The sequence below is a fragment of the Giraffa tippelskirchi genome, chromosome 1 (genome assembly GCF_054371585.1).
Source record: "Giraffa tippelskirchi isolate mGirTip1 chromosome 1, T2T-mGirTip1v1.2.pri, whole genome shotgun sequence".
NCBI lineage: Eukaryota > Metazoa > Chordata > Mammalia > Artiodactyla > Giraffidae > Giraffa > Giraffa tippelskirchi.
Window position 1 is genome coordinate 97,236,484 of NC_137275.1, and position 16,292 is coordinate 97,252,775.

Consider the following 16,292-nt stretch of genomic DNA (forward strand, 5'->3'; position numbering starts at 1 on the left):
ATCTTATATTGTAAAAAATCCATCCTTCAAATAATGGAGAAATCAGCACATACATTTGAAATGCCATTAAAGATGCCTTTGAGACATCTGATGATTACTTCATTTAATGATCACTTCAGTAACAGTTTTAAAAGATTGATTATTTCTAAGAAGAAATAATTATATGTTTGCTATTTTAATATAGAGAATAACAAGATGAAGAAAAATCTGCTTTGTCCTAATATTCATAATGTTTATACTTTAGGACTATATACTATTTATTTAGAAATGATAACATTTTAATGCAGAAGGGTGTATCTTCCATCTCATTCTTATGGTTTATGAAACTCAAAGCTGAGCTCAGCCAGAACTCTAAGAATTAAAAGGCCTCAGACTCTTAAACATAAAGCCCTTTCTCTAATTGGAGAATCTATTTTTTTTTCTCTGTAAATATTACTTAGATTTTTTTAAAGGTCAGAGAACTTGTCAGTTATAGAAGTAACACCATGGCTAGAGATCATGAATTTTGAAGAACACGGTTTAGATTTCTCAACCCAACCTGACTGTAGGAGAGCCAGCCTGCAGGCCATGGTTGAGATACTTTGACTGGATGTGAACTCGGGGAGTGGGAGTGCCAACTGAGAGGACAAGTAAGATACCTCAGTATGCAGATGCAAGATGTACGGGGAGAGGATAAATACACTAGGTATTTGAACAATACAGCAGGAGATGAACATATGATATGAATATCCTGTTAGCTGGAATGTAAGTTCTAAAAGGGCAGAAGCTTTTGTTCACTGATATATTCAAGTGTCTAGGACACTTCCTGGCATGTGAGAGGTACTCAAAAACCACGTTTTAAACGTACAAGTGATTTAGGTTTTAAAGATACTCCTTAAATTTCAGTTTTGCTTGATGGGAGGTACCTGCATATGTAGTGAGGCTGCCAGATTGTGGCACTGACTGAATAAATCACTTTCTCCTCCTTTCTCTGTTCTTTTATTAATTCTTAACTGTGCTTTAAAGTGTGCCTAATCACTTAAAATAATTACTTGATGTACATATGCCAGGAAATTTACATATAACTGGCCCAATTTATGGTGTGATGTATGAATGATCAGGTCACTATTTAGCACTTAGGTAAATCCCTAAAATAGTATCCTGTCTTTGGGTGCTGGAGAAATTTATTCTGAACTCATTTCCTGTTACTCTGGACATTTTTTACATTGATGTGATGTTTTACTGATGAAAATATAGATTATTGCTGCAGTTATAAAGTAGAAGTAGTAATTGGTTGATCAATTATTTAAGTGAATAAATAGATTCAGCAGGAGAAACAGAACAGGTTTGAAATGAATGTTGTTTGGAAGCTTATTAGCTGGGTTATTTTAAAGTCTCACATCATAATATAAGTACCCAATACAGAAACTGTAATTTGAGGGAAGTGTTGATTAACTTAGAGAGCATGTCTTTGATGGAAAGTTATATTCACTTGGAGGGTTTGTTTTAGATATCAAAAGATGCAGTTTCTTGGGAGAGGTTCTGAATTTTCCAGGGTTTTTTTCATGAAATGCTATTATAGATGCTGCTGTGTATTTTCTTCAAATGTACCCCTTTGCTTTCATTCTCTCCATAGAGTGGACTCACATCTTTACACCTTGCAGCCCAGGAAGATAAAGTGAATGTCGCTGATATTCTCAGCAAGCATGGGGCTGACCAGGATGCTCACACAAAGGTAAAGCCAATCACTATTGATATCAGGACAGGTTCTGACCTGGATGATTCCCAGTAGCCCCCATCATGTCACCCCAAGTCCAAGTCCCCGCCTCTTCAGATGGCCATTCTGATTTAATTGTGGCTCTCTCTGCTCACAAATATTTAATGGTTCTCCATTTTTGCTGGAATCAAGTCAAAATGGATAGCAGATATCAGGACTCTTTACAAAAAGATTCCAACTTCGCAGGCTTAAGTTTACCCTCTCCCCCTCATCACCTCTGTTAAGCAAAATGACTTGCTTTCTTCTTCCTGTGCCTGCTTGCCTCCATGCCCTTGATTTCTAAACAGCTTTTCTCTCTCTATGTCATTAAATTCTATGAGCTCACCTTATTCTTACAGGTGAGCAAAAACAAAACATTCTATGTTTTTTGTGCATCTCCTCTGGATCCTATTAGACTCAGTCTCTCTTCCTTGTTTTCAGATCCTATTATTTGTATCTTTCTCTTAGCTGTTTGTCAGATTAAGTTGCCCAGTGACAGATCTCCTGTGCTGCGTTAAGTTCCTGTGCTCAGGGGTCTGCTCCTGTCCATATCTATATCCACAGAATGCATATATCACCTGCTAAGTAATATCTGTACAAGCAAATAGAATTTCTACCAATCCTACCAGAACTGAAGTTTTCCCTAATCCCTCTGCCCTTCAATTTTAACCACTGGAGTAGTAATTTATTTATTATTATTTATAGCTTGGTTACACTCCTTTAATTGTGGCCTGTCACTATGGAAACGTGAAAATGGTCAACTTTCTTCTGAAGCAGGGAGCAAATGTCAATGCAAAAACCAAGGTAAAATACTTGTACTCATTTCTGTTTTCTGTAAGCCATTGGTTCAGCCATAGGGACACTTCAGTAGCTCACCATGGTTACATATTTTCTTTTTAGTGCTTCTAGTGATTTTGAATAAGCCATGTAGCTTTGTGCAATTGTTTGAGACTTTTCATTTTAATAACCTTTGACAGCCATGTAGGTCAGCTTCAGAACTACTTCTATTATGAAGTTCAAGTAGCTGACATCGATTTAACAATTCGCTGCAGGATGCAATAGATGCTGGCAAGAACATCTTGATATTCAGGCCGATTTCCTTTACCTTGTTTCAGAGCCTTGACCTCCTTCCCCCAGCCCTCAACCCGTAGTGAGAAAATACAATTAGGCTGCCTGGACTGCCTGCCTTTCATTTTAAAGAACTCTGTCACATTTGGCATACCATGTGATCGTGCTGAGTGAGGCAATAATATGTAAGCCTGGGTTGGGAGTTTTCAAGGATAATGTAGAACTGAGTATTTTTCGCAGTGTAATCTGAAGGGTTCTATCCTGCAAAGCATGATGGGAACATAACACCACACTTCAGTACATTCAGATTATTTCAAGGGAAGAGAAATGGGTAAAATAACTATTGGTACTATGCATAGTGTAACCTAGGAGCTCCAGTTTTTTTAGTCCAAAGATATATGTAATTGCATCGTTTATGTATCACAGATGCCTAATTTCAGCTATGTGAGTAGGCTCAAGTAAATTACTGTGAGCACATTCAGGATTTTTCAAAGTCATCATTCAAGATGATACTAATTAGAAACATAACCAGTTTTGGAAGTTAGCTTTTTCATATTCTCTTTGAAGTATAAACAAAAGCATGTCTATACATAAGCATATTTGTAAGTGAATTAAAGTTATTTTTAAAATTATACTATTAACATTTGAGATTCAAAACATCTAATCTGACTCGAGCAAGAATGGTGACTGCCTAGTTTCTGAGCAATTCTTGAGTTCTCATGAAATTGTACTTTGAGACTTATTTAAAAGCTCCAATATGAGGTCTCCCTCAGGCATTAATGTGTAATACCATTTTGGCTGAGTCAGTTCACATACAAGTACTACAGGAAAGACTTTTGGAATCCAGGTATTCTCTTGTAAGGCCTAATGCAGCAATGCAATGAGATTTTGGCAGAACTTGAAAATATTTACTGTATTTTTATGTTAGATGTTTGACTGTTGAAATAGTTATAATATTGAGAAGCCAAACATGTGGTCTAGATAGCATCATTTGTCTCCCTCGGGTTTGATCTGCATTCAAATGGACATTTAATTTAGAGAAAAATCTCAGTTTAACTTTTAAGGTTTTTAAAATGTAAACTATGTAGATTTTACTTGCAGTTGGAAGTAACTTTTCTTATATCTTCAGAGGAGTGGATTGATCCATACCTCAAAGGACAGTCTTTTAATAAACACTTCAGAATGTTTTCACATAGAACGACACTTTTGGAGAAGACATTTAGTTTTCTTCCTCACATCTCATATGTAACCATAGTTACTACAAAGTGTTTTGTTGCTATGAAAATATGTGTATTTCCTTTACTCTTCAAACGTTCATCACTTGGTATAAAAATTTGGAAAAGTTTGTGAAACTTTGGTATAATATTTATAAACACAATGGAAAGGAAAAAAATTTTTTAAGAAAAGAAATATTACTTACTTTATGCTCCTGAAATATCCATGTATTGCCTGATTTGAGAGCAGAGTGCCTGCAACAGCTATGTTTTCAGAGTCCCTGAAGTTGATTTATATTTCCAGGTTTCCTGGAGTCATCCCATTACAGGCATATACAGCAGACAAGGCTGAGCTGATGACATTCCAGTCTGAGAGATCCTCAGACAGACTCTCACATGTATGGTACATCCCCATGTATGGAAAGGCCCAAGTGAAAGCATAGATGGAATCATGTGGCACCCTGTGGGTTGCTTTTTTAAAAGTCTTTTAAATCAAGTAAATTTAAAGACCTAGTTGGCTTTATTGAATGATTCATGAATTGGTGGCATCCATCTAGCAAGTAGGGAGGAGTTCCCAAGGAAGACAGAAAGAGAAGAATTTTTAAATGCAGAACAAGGAAGTCGTAAAGGGAAAAAAAAGGTAACCTATGTATGGCGGACAGAAGGGGTCTCAGTGGCAGATTACCTCATCTTCCTTGTATGCAGGGGGCCCACGTGGCAGATTACCTCCTTGGTGCTGACCAGAAAATTCCTGACTGACCAATTAAGACTACATTTCTGGCGAGGTTGAAGCTTCCATTAGGTTAGGTATTAAGCCCCAATGTGGTGGGGTTGCCTGATATAAGTGACTATTTTGGGCCTGTAGTTTTCTTTTTAACAGCATAGAGATAGTGACTTCATGTAGACAGGAGAAGCAAATGTGCATGTTGGTCATGAAGAGGTAGTGACACTAGAAATAGGGGATGTATACTCTTACAAGTTTAAGGTATGAATGGGCTACTCAGAACTTTGAGCCTAGGACCCTGGGGTCTGACATATACAGATAAAATTTTATCAGGGGTGAGGCAGGTAGACAATAAAAAAGTAATCTGATGGTCACTGTCTTCATGATCTTCTACCTAGGATCTGAACCTAGAATGATTGTGAACAAATTACTTAGTCCTGTTATTTTCAGTTTCATCATCTCTAAAATAGGGAGACAATTATTCATTCATTCACTCATTTGTTCATGTACTCATTTATAGGACACCTACTATGTACCAAGCACCCTCATTTTCAGAATGGTAGTAAAGATTAAGAGAATAAATATAAGGTCCAATATCTGGCACAAAATGAGTGCTTAAGACACGATAGCTATTACTGTTTCACTGTGCCCCCAAGGATTCCAGTGCAGTTTGCTTGTATTGATGTCCATATGCAACCAATCTGTACCATACCTAGCACTCACTAGAGTTCTGAGCAAGATTGGCTTCTCACTAACCTCAGCTGCAATTTTTCACAAATCACAGTTGCAGAACTTTCATCTAAGTGAAAGTTTAGACCAGAATGTTTAAAAGAACCTACTTTTAAAGGAGTTTTTATTTGAAAGTGGGCCACTCAGCTTCCAATGAAATCTTCTGTTAAGTGTGTACATCTTTGACTGAAGATGTTTTCTGAAAGGAATAGAAGATTTAAATTTACTGTCACTGGTTTAGAATTGCTAAAGCTAGTCCAGAGGCTAGTGATGAAGGAAGTCACAATGAACAAACAGTGGTTTGTATGATCCTCCTAAGTTTCAGTTAAACAGTGGATGCTTCCATTTTTCCTAGGGAAGGAATCACTGTGATAATACTCTTCCTCATTTATAAATCTCCTCGCTCAGCATATCCATTTTGAATGCTAATTAGAATGCTAATTGGTGAAAATATAATAACAGTTACCATTTGGAGTCTGTTAATCTTGCTAATTTCAGAAGCCCGCCTCTTTGTTTAGCGGACCATAAGGTGTGAGGGAGTTTTGCTGCTGAGAAAATGGGTTGCTGGTGATATCTTGCTCCAGAGAAACAGGCATCCGCGACGACTTGGGTGTAAATAAGACTAAGAAATTCAAAATGAAGGCTAACTAGTTTTCCTCCTTCTCCCGCACACCCCTGCTGGGTCCGCGGCCGCTGCCGTCGTCTGCAGAATGGCTACACGCCTTTGCACCAGGCCGCCCAGCAGGGCCACACGCACATCATCAACGTCTTGCTGCAGCACGGGGCCAAGCCCAACGCCACCACCGCGGTAAGGGGGCGCCGGTTGCCCCTCACCACACCGCCCCTCTTTCCCTTTGATTGACTTAGAATCCCCCTTCCTGGGAGCCGCTTGGTGGAGATGAGTCCCCCAACCCCCCTTCCCACCCCTCGCCCCCACCCCCCGCCACATCCTTCTTCAACCTCCGCACTCGGGGGGAAAGCCCGGGATTTCCAGAAATCACCATGTGATTTCTCTGAGAGCGCTGGTCCCGGGAGGGATCGCAGCGGCCTGACTCAGTCTTCCCTCAGGGAGGGGGCCCTACTCGGGCTGCGGAAGCGGGCTTGGCTTCCAGCTGGCTCTCGGCTGGGAGCGGAGTCCACCCCTCCCGCCCGATCTTCTTAAGGGAGTATGCTTTCCGAGGCCGCTGGCTCAGACTAAGCTCTTTGGGAAGTGGAGCCATTGAAATGTAAACTAAGCGGTGCAATTAAACCAACCGGGATCCCCAGTGGCCTGGCCTGGGGCCTCAGTTGCTTTCTTGTGTTCTTTTGCTGCATGGAGAACTTCTGCACAGCTGTAGCTAAATATGTTGCCGCGTTCCCTGTGGTAACATCTTACCTGCAGCAGATGGTCTGACTTCTGATGAGGACTGAGTGTACTTGATTCTTGAATAGTTTTCTTCGGAGGCCTCCTTCTGGATTCAAAGGTGACTCTCCCAAGCACAGAACAGAATTCGGAGCGCTTGCTTGACAACCTCAGGGTTAAAGCAATCGAGTGCTTCTTATTAGAGCAAGCAGATGCAGCTTGTTGTGTTACCATGGTGACCTGGGCTATAGTTTGAAGAAGTTACAAAGAAGATTTAGATGTAATGGTAAAAACTAGTGATTTTCCTGAGCAGTGCCTTGTTTTGGAAGAAAATGCTGGCTCATGTGGAGCCGCGGGTGAGCTCATTGGCTCACCCCGCCATCCTCCCCCTCGGCTCTCACTGCCTTTCTCTCTCTTTCGCTCGCTCTTCAGAATGGCAACACTGCCTTGGCGATTGCTAAGCGTCTGGGCTACATCTCGGTGGTGGACACCCTGAAGGTTGTAACGGAGGAGGTCACTACCACCACCACAGTAAGTAAAAAGAACCCATCGGCTTTGGCTCCGTTGTTGTGGCTTTTAACCCACAGCCATTTTCATTTACAAAATGTTTTGAGCTTTTGAACTTCTTTGCGTTAACAGGTTGTAGAGACTTTGGGTGAATGTATTGTTGAGCCTGTATACCTTGAAGTATGCAGATGTAAATGCATTTACACAGCTCATACAGGGATTTCAGCTTCCTTTTGTCAACGTAAATCCATATAAAATGTGTGAATGTAATTTTACAACACTTAGCCCTTTTTCTGTGACTGACTTCTTTTTCTCTGGCTCTTCTGCCTTGTTGCTGGAGTTGGGCGTGACACCTACTGCTGGCAAATTGGTAGGACACTCCACTTTTTACCTTAGCCTGAAGGTCACTCTGGATGCTGGGAAGACCTTGACCCCTTCTTAGCTCAGGACTGGCTCCGATGCATTCGCAGTGAGAACAGTTCATCCTGATTTTCTTCCTATTTCTGAGTATTTTTTTATTCAAAAAGAAAGTTGAGTGTGCTTAGGAGAGAAACCATGTCTGCATCTTGACAGAGTATATATTTAATTTTTTTTTTCACTATATGGAATATAAGTGCTGATTCTTTAGGCCAGTGATGATCACTGGCCTTTGCCAGAGAAACTGGAACAGTGAAGACCGTGATGGAATCATTCCTAATGCTCTTGAGCTATTCAGTTGGAGCAGAGCTTAAAGGAGGCCTCCTGAGAGGGAGACTCACAGCCAAAAGTGCTCTTCTCTTTGCTTTTATTTATTAACTTTTCTTTTTGAGAGAGAACAACAGCTCTGTAATTTCTCATCATAAAGTAGAAAAGGAGAGCGGCATCAGATCACTAGCCGTTCCTTAGAGATGAGATGAGATCCAATGAGATCACAAGTCAACAAATAAAAAATTCTGAATGAGGTTCTAATACATGCTCCAAGCTAGGAGTGATGCATATAGTTTTAGAACTCTTGATTCTTTTGATAGATGTGAAGAAAAAGAAGAGAATTTTGTTCTTCAGGCTGACAGCAAGTCCCTGCTGACAGACTTTGAGGTAGTTTGACATGAAGTTTTAAATAGAGTGGAAGGATGATGTATTAATGAACTGCAAGACACAGACTGAATTTAGATAAGAGAATGGCACTGCTTGTTTCCCCAAGCAAAAGCTTTGGCCAGTGTACCACAATATTTTTAAAGATTTAAAGCATAGCATTCATAAATTATATAGGAGAAAAACAAGTCTTGTCACCATCTAGCACTGTCCTGAGTCACTGTATATGAATGAATCGTAATGGCTTTTTCTTACTGTATGGTTTCTTCTACCAGGAGAATCTTCATATTAGGGACCTTTACATATGTCTTTATTTGGCACCTCTGAAACAGTGTGCACATCACAGATAAGTGAAACTTTAGGGGGCAAGATTGGCTAAACATTTGTTCCAGTCCTCTCTCAACTTTATTACCTCTTCCATGTTCTAGGAATCATGTATATGCATTTTTATCAAGTGGCCACTAGATGGCATCTTTTAGCTATCGTGACCTGCTTTTCTTTCATTCATTTAGTGTTTATTGGATATAAAAGGTGTGTTCTATTCCCAGTTTTTATCATATGTGAAACAGAACACCATTCCATGTTCGATGCATGAGACAAGGGCTCAGGGCCGGGGCAATGGGATGACCCAGAGGGATGGGATGGGGAGGGAGGTGGGTGGGGGGTCCAGGAAGGGGAACACATGTAAACCCATGGCTGATTCATGTCAGTGTATGACAAAAACTATTACAATATTGTAAAGTAATTAGCCCCCAACTAAAATAAATAAATTTATAAAAAAAAATAAAATAAAAAAGATTATTTAAAAAAAAAAAAAAAAAAGGTGTGTTGGATTCCATTCTGGGTGCTGAAGAGTCATCAGTGGTAAAAAACATTATTCCTCCCGACCAGTAACTTACAGTGTAGGGGGAATGGAAAATGAGATTTTAAGTTTTGTAAGACAATCTTTAATATCACCAAAACTATAAAATGTACATGTTTCAAAGTGATCTCAGACTCATAAATATTACTTAGAATGATACTTTAACCATTCAGAGCTATATTTTAAAAGAGGAGCAATTGCTTTCCAAATACTATTGCCACACAAGTTCTTAGATAACTTGTCACAAATCAGACATATGGTCATATCTCCACATGTAGCTCTAGGGGGATGTGAAAACTCAAAGCTCCTCCGTGAGCTTTTTTTCTTGTATCTATTATTCTTTACACTGCCTCGCTAAGCATTGCTCAAACAAAAACCACCATACTTAGCAATCAAATCTCTATGTGAAAAGCCAGCAAATAAATATAAAACATAATAAAATGTTTTAGATTTTAACCGCTTTCAGTTGGTAAAAATAAGAAATCATCACCCACATTAATCAAGCAAGTACCCCCTTTCTCTAAATGGGTAGTTTAACTGGTTACATGTTTTGCTACTGTTCTGTCTTTACTTTCTGCTTCTCTTAGAATTGGATTCTTAGAATTATGAGTTTTATTGTTTTATGAAATGGAATTTGGGTCTAAGGATTGAAAATACAAACTTATTCCTCCTGTGATGTAGGTCTTCCTACTTTATACTCTTTTTCAGAAGAGATTTTCATTCTTTCTTTTTCCACATAATGATGATATTTAAAGCTATGACTATTATTTAGTAATTTACAAATATGCCGAACATTGAGGGTAGATCTAGGATTCAAATTTAGGTTGTCAGATTACAAAATCCATATTCTTAATCTTTCTGATATAATTGACCTTGGCTTTGCTAAAAGTAGTTTAATAAGAATTTTCAACTTTTAAAAACTTACATAAATAATGCCCTTTATTGATTTCCATGGAAGAATCATATTCTATATCATTTTCTAAAGTCTATAGATTCACTAAAAATTATTTGGAACTACTCACTGGTGGTAGGCAAATAGCATGAAGCAATTTAATAATATGTAAAATAAACCAAATTAAATTTAATATTATTACCATTTGAATATATTAGCTGAGCTACAGCCACACACCTAACATGCAAACTTCACATCATTCACTTAGTACAGTGTGCCATTTGAGCAGCCCTGTGAGTTCTTTGCCATTAGAGAAAGTCTCCTTAGCTATTCCTCCTTCCAGAGTTCTTCACCCCAAAGTATGAATAAAGTCACTGTGTGGAGAGGAGAGTAAGGTAGCAGTTTGTAAAGGAAAAGTCACTACTTCAGAAATTTGTGAGACATTTTGGGATTGCAGTTTGTTTCCTTAACCTTTGCTTTTCTAACTTCATAATGGAAGTGAACTCAGCAGGGAATATGAGACAGCTGAGCATTCTCCAGGGATTACAGTCATTGTTTGCCGGAATGGACATCAAAGTGGGAGGGACACATTTCTGGCCACAGAAGCCAAAAAGCTCAGTCTCCTAATGCAGTTTGGAAGAACTGTGAGCTATGACTCATCCTTCTGTTATTGATTGTGCGTGCTAAGTCACTTCAGTCGTGTCCAACTCTGTGCGACCCTATGGACTGTAACTCGGCAGGCTCCTCTGTCCATGGGATTCTTCAGGCAAGAATACTAGAGTGGGTTGCCATGCCCTTCTCCAGTGGATCTTCCTGACCCAGGAATTGAACCTGGGTCTCCTGCATTGCAGGCAGATTCTTTGCCATCTGAGCCACTAGGGAGCAGTGGCTCAGATGATTGATCAGCAATCATCAGTTATTTGCATAGTTTTAAAGTGATCGTGTTTTATGTTGCATATGATCATTGATATGTAGGGCATACATACTGAATAACCTACTAAAATAAAAATGACATTATATTTATGTTAGCATTTAAACATCGGTTCTAAATCTTACAGGATACCATGAGTCAGATAAAGTGGGAATCATAAAAATGGCAATGCAATAAATACATGTAAATCATTTGACACCTTTTAAGGTGGAGTCAAGAACTTTTCTTTGAATACAGGTTCCTGACTAGAAGGCTAAAAGTTGTTACTCTTGCACAAAGAACATCAATGTGGGTGCATGTGTGTATCCTATAATATCTATATAAATTTATCTGATGTGTTATCTTAAAGAGATAGTCTGTGAACAGAAGTTTTTAAAACTTTTGACTCAGAACACTAGTCTGAATGCAGAACCTTTTTAAACTTTTGACGTATTTTTTCCCAGTATGCTATAATTGTCTCAACCTCGTGTGAGTAGCAGTTATTTTTGGTAACTCACTTTCACTGAGACTTTCCAAGCCTTAAACCTTAGTTTTTTTTATAGAAAAATATTACTTATATAGTACTTAAATTATATACAAAAATTATGTTAACATGTACAATTGGTATAAAGGTTTAGCTTGTAGTACTGATGAGAGACTATGTGTGGGCATTGGAAGGTGGTATACTAGCTAGTGTCACTCAGCATGCTGCGACTTGCAGAGTATGTGATACAAAGGAAATGGTTGCCCAGCAGAGGGACCATATGAAGGGTAGTAAAGCACACTTTTTCTTTCACATGACACAAACCAAGTATTATCCCCCATTTATAAAAATAACATGTTAAGGACTCATGTTTTATTTTCTACATTATGATGTAAGTTAAGTCTGCCAGGTATCACATACTTGTTTTGCCACAATATATAATTTAACTACATCCTATTAAACTTATGCTTTGCACTACTCATTTTAATTTTAAAGTTGTTTCTAGTCTTGACCATAGAATCTGAGATTTTATAGCAGAATAAGATGCCTATGATCATTTAATTATATCCTTGTTTTCTATGGACTATTTGGATGGAGTTGCACAAAACTGTATTTATGTTTGGCTAATCAAGTTTTCAAAGGACACTTCATTTAAAGGGACTTTTTTTGTTGTTGTTTCATTTCTTTTATCATTAGTCATGACTACAAGACTTATTATCCATTTAACAAATATTTACTGATAATTTTTTAAAGGTCAGGCACTATGTCATGTAAAAATGCATACTATATTTACTACTTTGTAAATAGAAAGCATTTTTAACATCTGTACCAAAAAATATCCATGACTAATATGATCACTTCTGTTGCCACATATATTTGCTGATAGTAATTTTAATAGCATGCAATAACAACCAAACTAATGCAAAGTAGTTCCATTGTCACAAGTTCAAAGAAAATACAATCACATTATCAGCATCTGAAATAGAAACTGAGAATGTTGGGCAATATAAGTTACCCATTTAAAGTATATTTCCATCAGTTATTTTTAAATTGAGATGCATCCTCTTGTGTAACTGTTTCCAGTGAAGGGCAATTACTCTAGAATGTTTCTGCAAAAATTGACTGTCTGGTATAGTTTAATTCAGTAGATATCCCTTAACTTTTTTAATCATTTAATTTACACTTAGACTTATTTTTAAAGTTTCCCCAGCAGTCATAATTTAATAGGATCTCATAGTCTCTATCCTATATATTAAATGCAAAAAAAGTCATTTTTCTGCAATCTATGCGCTTTCTTAATACAGGAAAGTGTAACAGGTTGCAAATTGAGTTGCACAATAGTCCCACCAGAGGAACTTTTTTTAAACACCTGTAATGGGTTCCTCTCTTGAGCGATACAGATTAAATTGACTTGTGTTGAGACCCAAGCAATAATATGTTTTAAACTTCTCTAATAATTATAATACACAGCTAGAGTTGAGAACCATTGATATAGAACTTAGATTATCATCTTTTTGTGTTAAATTCATAAATTAATATTATAATTAAATGATTTATTTTTAAAATTTGTTCATTCATCAAATATTTATTTACCACCTGTTAGTCTCCATAATTTTGGATAGCTGCTTTTGTCATTCCTACAGTGTTTAATTTGTTTTCAGTGAATAAGACATTATGGAAATTATTTAAACATCAGAAGCAACATTCTGGAAAGCTGAACTTACTACTCTAGTCTTCAGTGTGCCTTCACCTGGATAACATAAGACTTTCTCCATTTCTTCCTTTACTTTTCTTCTCCAGAGGCAATCTGTGTAGTCATTATGTGAATTTTAAATGTATTTTGCATAATTTTATGTCATCTATTTATTCCTCTATGTATTTGAGAAGCCTCTACTATGTTTTTGGTTCTGTGAAAACCATCTCTTGAATGACTCACACTCAGGTAGGAGGCGGATGAGACATATACAGGTGTGTGTGATGTGGTTCACATGATGTTGTAGGAATGAGTAGTAGCAGATAAACAGGGCTAAACAAATACATTCATTGGGGATGGTCAAAGAGTGTTTCTCCAAGGAAGTTACATCTTACATGAGCCAAGAAAAGAGAAGAAGAACATTTCTAGTAAAGAAAAGGATATGGGAGGAAAACAGAGGCATAAGAGAACGTGGCTGCCAACATGGTTGCAGGGTTGGAGCAGCGATGTGGTCTCCCTGCCTCTGGCTACATCACCAGGCATTATCGGAGCCAGTTCATCTGATCCCCTGACAACCTAGGGAGTTCATCCAAGTGTAACTTAGAGTCAGCCATGCCCCGCCCCGCATCCATGGATTTAGCCAACCTTGGATCATGTAGTAATGTAGTATTTACTTTTGGGAAATAGCCTTATGTAAGTAGACCCATGCAGTTCAAACCTGAATTATTTAGGGATCAACTGTATTATGTTTTTTCTGAAGAAAATGGGAAGCCACTGAAAGGTTGTTCAGTATCACGTTATGATTTAATCAATCCCTTTTAATACAAAGAAATTATACCTGTATATTGGCCTTCCCTGGTGGCTCAGACAATAAAGGTTCTACCTGCAATGCGGGAGACCTGGGTTCGATCCTGGGTTGGGAAGATCCCCTAGAGGAGGGCATGGCAACTCACTCCAGTATTCTTGCCTGGAGAATTCCATGGGCAGAGGAGTCTGGCGGGCTACAGTCCGTGGGGTCACAAAGAGTCAGACATGACTGAGAGACTAAGCACAGCACACATATAAATACATTTTCAAATTAATCAACTGAATTTCCCTATAAATATATTTGAAGTTCTCTACTGCCTTTGGAAAGAAATGAGCTGGTAATGGGATACTAAAGACAAACAAGTCTGAAATATCTATGCAGCAAAGTTTAAAAACCTTCACAACCTATTGACTATATTTTGGTGTCTTTAGTTGAAGATTATACTCTTTATTCTGAGAGATTAGTATTTGAACGTTCTCATGACTATGCCAATTGATGTACTTAATACACTTTCAATACAGAAACAAGAGAGAAGGATACAGAAAAAAGAGACTCAGCTATCTCTAAGTGATTTTTAAAGTTGTGGGATTTGGCTTTTCATCTTTAGTTTTTAATCACCTTTTGTATCCCTGGCGTCTAAACAGTGCCTATCATGGAATAGGCACTCAAAATGTTTCTTGAGTGCCTGAATGACTAAAAAGTTCAGAGGACCTTTGTTTTTAAGACTAATTTAATATCAAATTATTATAAGTTTTGCTAGCTAATAGTTATTGAATACTATTATATTCTAAACAGTGTTCTTAGAGCTGTTCTATTATTTCATCTAATCTTCATAACAGTCCTAGGAAGTAGTGTTATTATTCCCATTTTATAAATGAGAGAATTAAGGCATGGAAAAATAGAGAGACTTTCTAAGGCCTCATAGCTGATAAGTGATGATGTTAGAATTTGAACTTAGGCAGCCAGACTCCAGAGAGTGGTCTCATAACCTTACCTTGTCCATCAGGGCTGGAAGGCAGAGAATGTGGCAGCTCTGGGGTGCTACTATGGAAGGTGGCTAAGCAGCAAACCAGAATTGTAGCCCAGTGAAAGACTACAAGGATGATTGACCGTCTACTGTTGATCTTCTGGTCCAGAACAGATATATCACATTTTCTGCTCAAGTCTGTCACATTGCTTACAACTTCTAACCAATGGTTTTGTCTGTAATAGATTGCCTATGTTCACTGCTTCTTTTTAAAGATTGCCTAGAGACATAACTTAGTCCATTTTAGGGAAGCCCTGAAAACACGAATCTGCTTTCTCAATGTAGCTTCTAATGCCATTGCTAAAGAATGTGTTTTGCAAATGAGAACTCAAAATAATGAACTTTCTCTTAACAACTTCACTGGAGTAAATGGTCGTTTATCTTCAGAAAGAACAAAGAACTTCTGTAAAGGAGAATAAGAGACTAAGCTTCCAGAATGTCCGCATGGAGAAGATGGAGTGCTCAGGGCCTGATCACTTGCTGATGCTATTGACTGTGTTCTACTCTGTGATTCTTTTAATCCTTTGTTTTAAGTTGAACATTAATGATTTTTGTCTTTCCAGACTATCACTGAAAAACACAAGCTAAATGTTCCTGAGACCATGACTGAGGTTCTTGATGTTTCTGATGAAGAGGGTAAGACTTTTATTCAATCTTATATGACATCTGTCATGATCTTACCTGAAGGAAATCATCTTTTTTTTTCAGGGACGAAGCTGGTACAGTGGGTGTGGATGACAACATGTTAGCACTTAAAGTCACTTTTTCACCTTTGTTTCAGTACATTTACTTTTTCAATTTTCTGGAGGAGGGAGGATTTTGTTTATGTATTTTCAACTGGTATTATCTTTAATGACTTGCTAAGTAGCAGGACTGGGAAAAGAGAAAGAAACTGGAAACTGACCATCTGTTAAAATATCTACCTGATAATACAATTGTTGTTAATATATTTTAACTACACTAAAATACATTTTTTATTAAAATGCCTGAAAGCAAAAGAACTGAAAGCATGTTTTATCGATAGTATATTGAGAAATTTCTGCTTTCTAATTGGTTCAATCACACAGAATCTACTTAAATCCAGAGGAAAAGAGCCTTAGAGAAGGTTAAAAATAGCACAGCAGTAAGTCATACAAATTAAACCTGAGATTTGATTCTTTAAGTCAGAAAATGTGCCCCCTGTAGTTTTAAAGTTGAGAAAAATTATCTAAGCCAGTGGATTTCAA

The 16,292-nt window shown here is 37.8% G+C and overlaps 1 protein-coding gene across 3 annotated transcripts in view; it reads left to right on the forward strand.

The window, feature by feature from the left end:
- Nucleotides 1-16,292, forward strand: part of ANK2 (ankyrin 2) — a 266,916-nt gene that overhangs the window by 160,197 nt on the left and 90,427 nt on the right. For all 3 annotated transcript variants that reach the window (XM_081484755.1, XM_081484766.1, XM_081484775.1), the window contains 5 exons: nucleotides 1,616-1,714; nucleotides 2,441-2,539; nucleotides 6,180-6,278; nucleotides 7,245-7,343; nucleotides 15,630-15,702. In XM_081484755.1, the coding sequence (XP_081340881.1) occupies nucleotides 1,616-1,714; nucleotides 2,441-2,539; nucleotides 6,180-6,278; nucleotides 7,245-7,343; nucleotides 15,630-15,702 (469 nt within the window). The remainder of the gene's footprint in view (nucleotides 1-1,615; nucleotides 1,715-2,440; nucleotides 2,540-6,179; nucleotides 6,279-7,244; nucleotides 7,344-15,629; nucleotides 15,703-16,292) is intronic.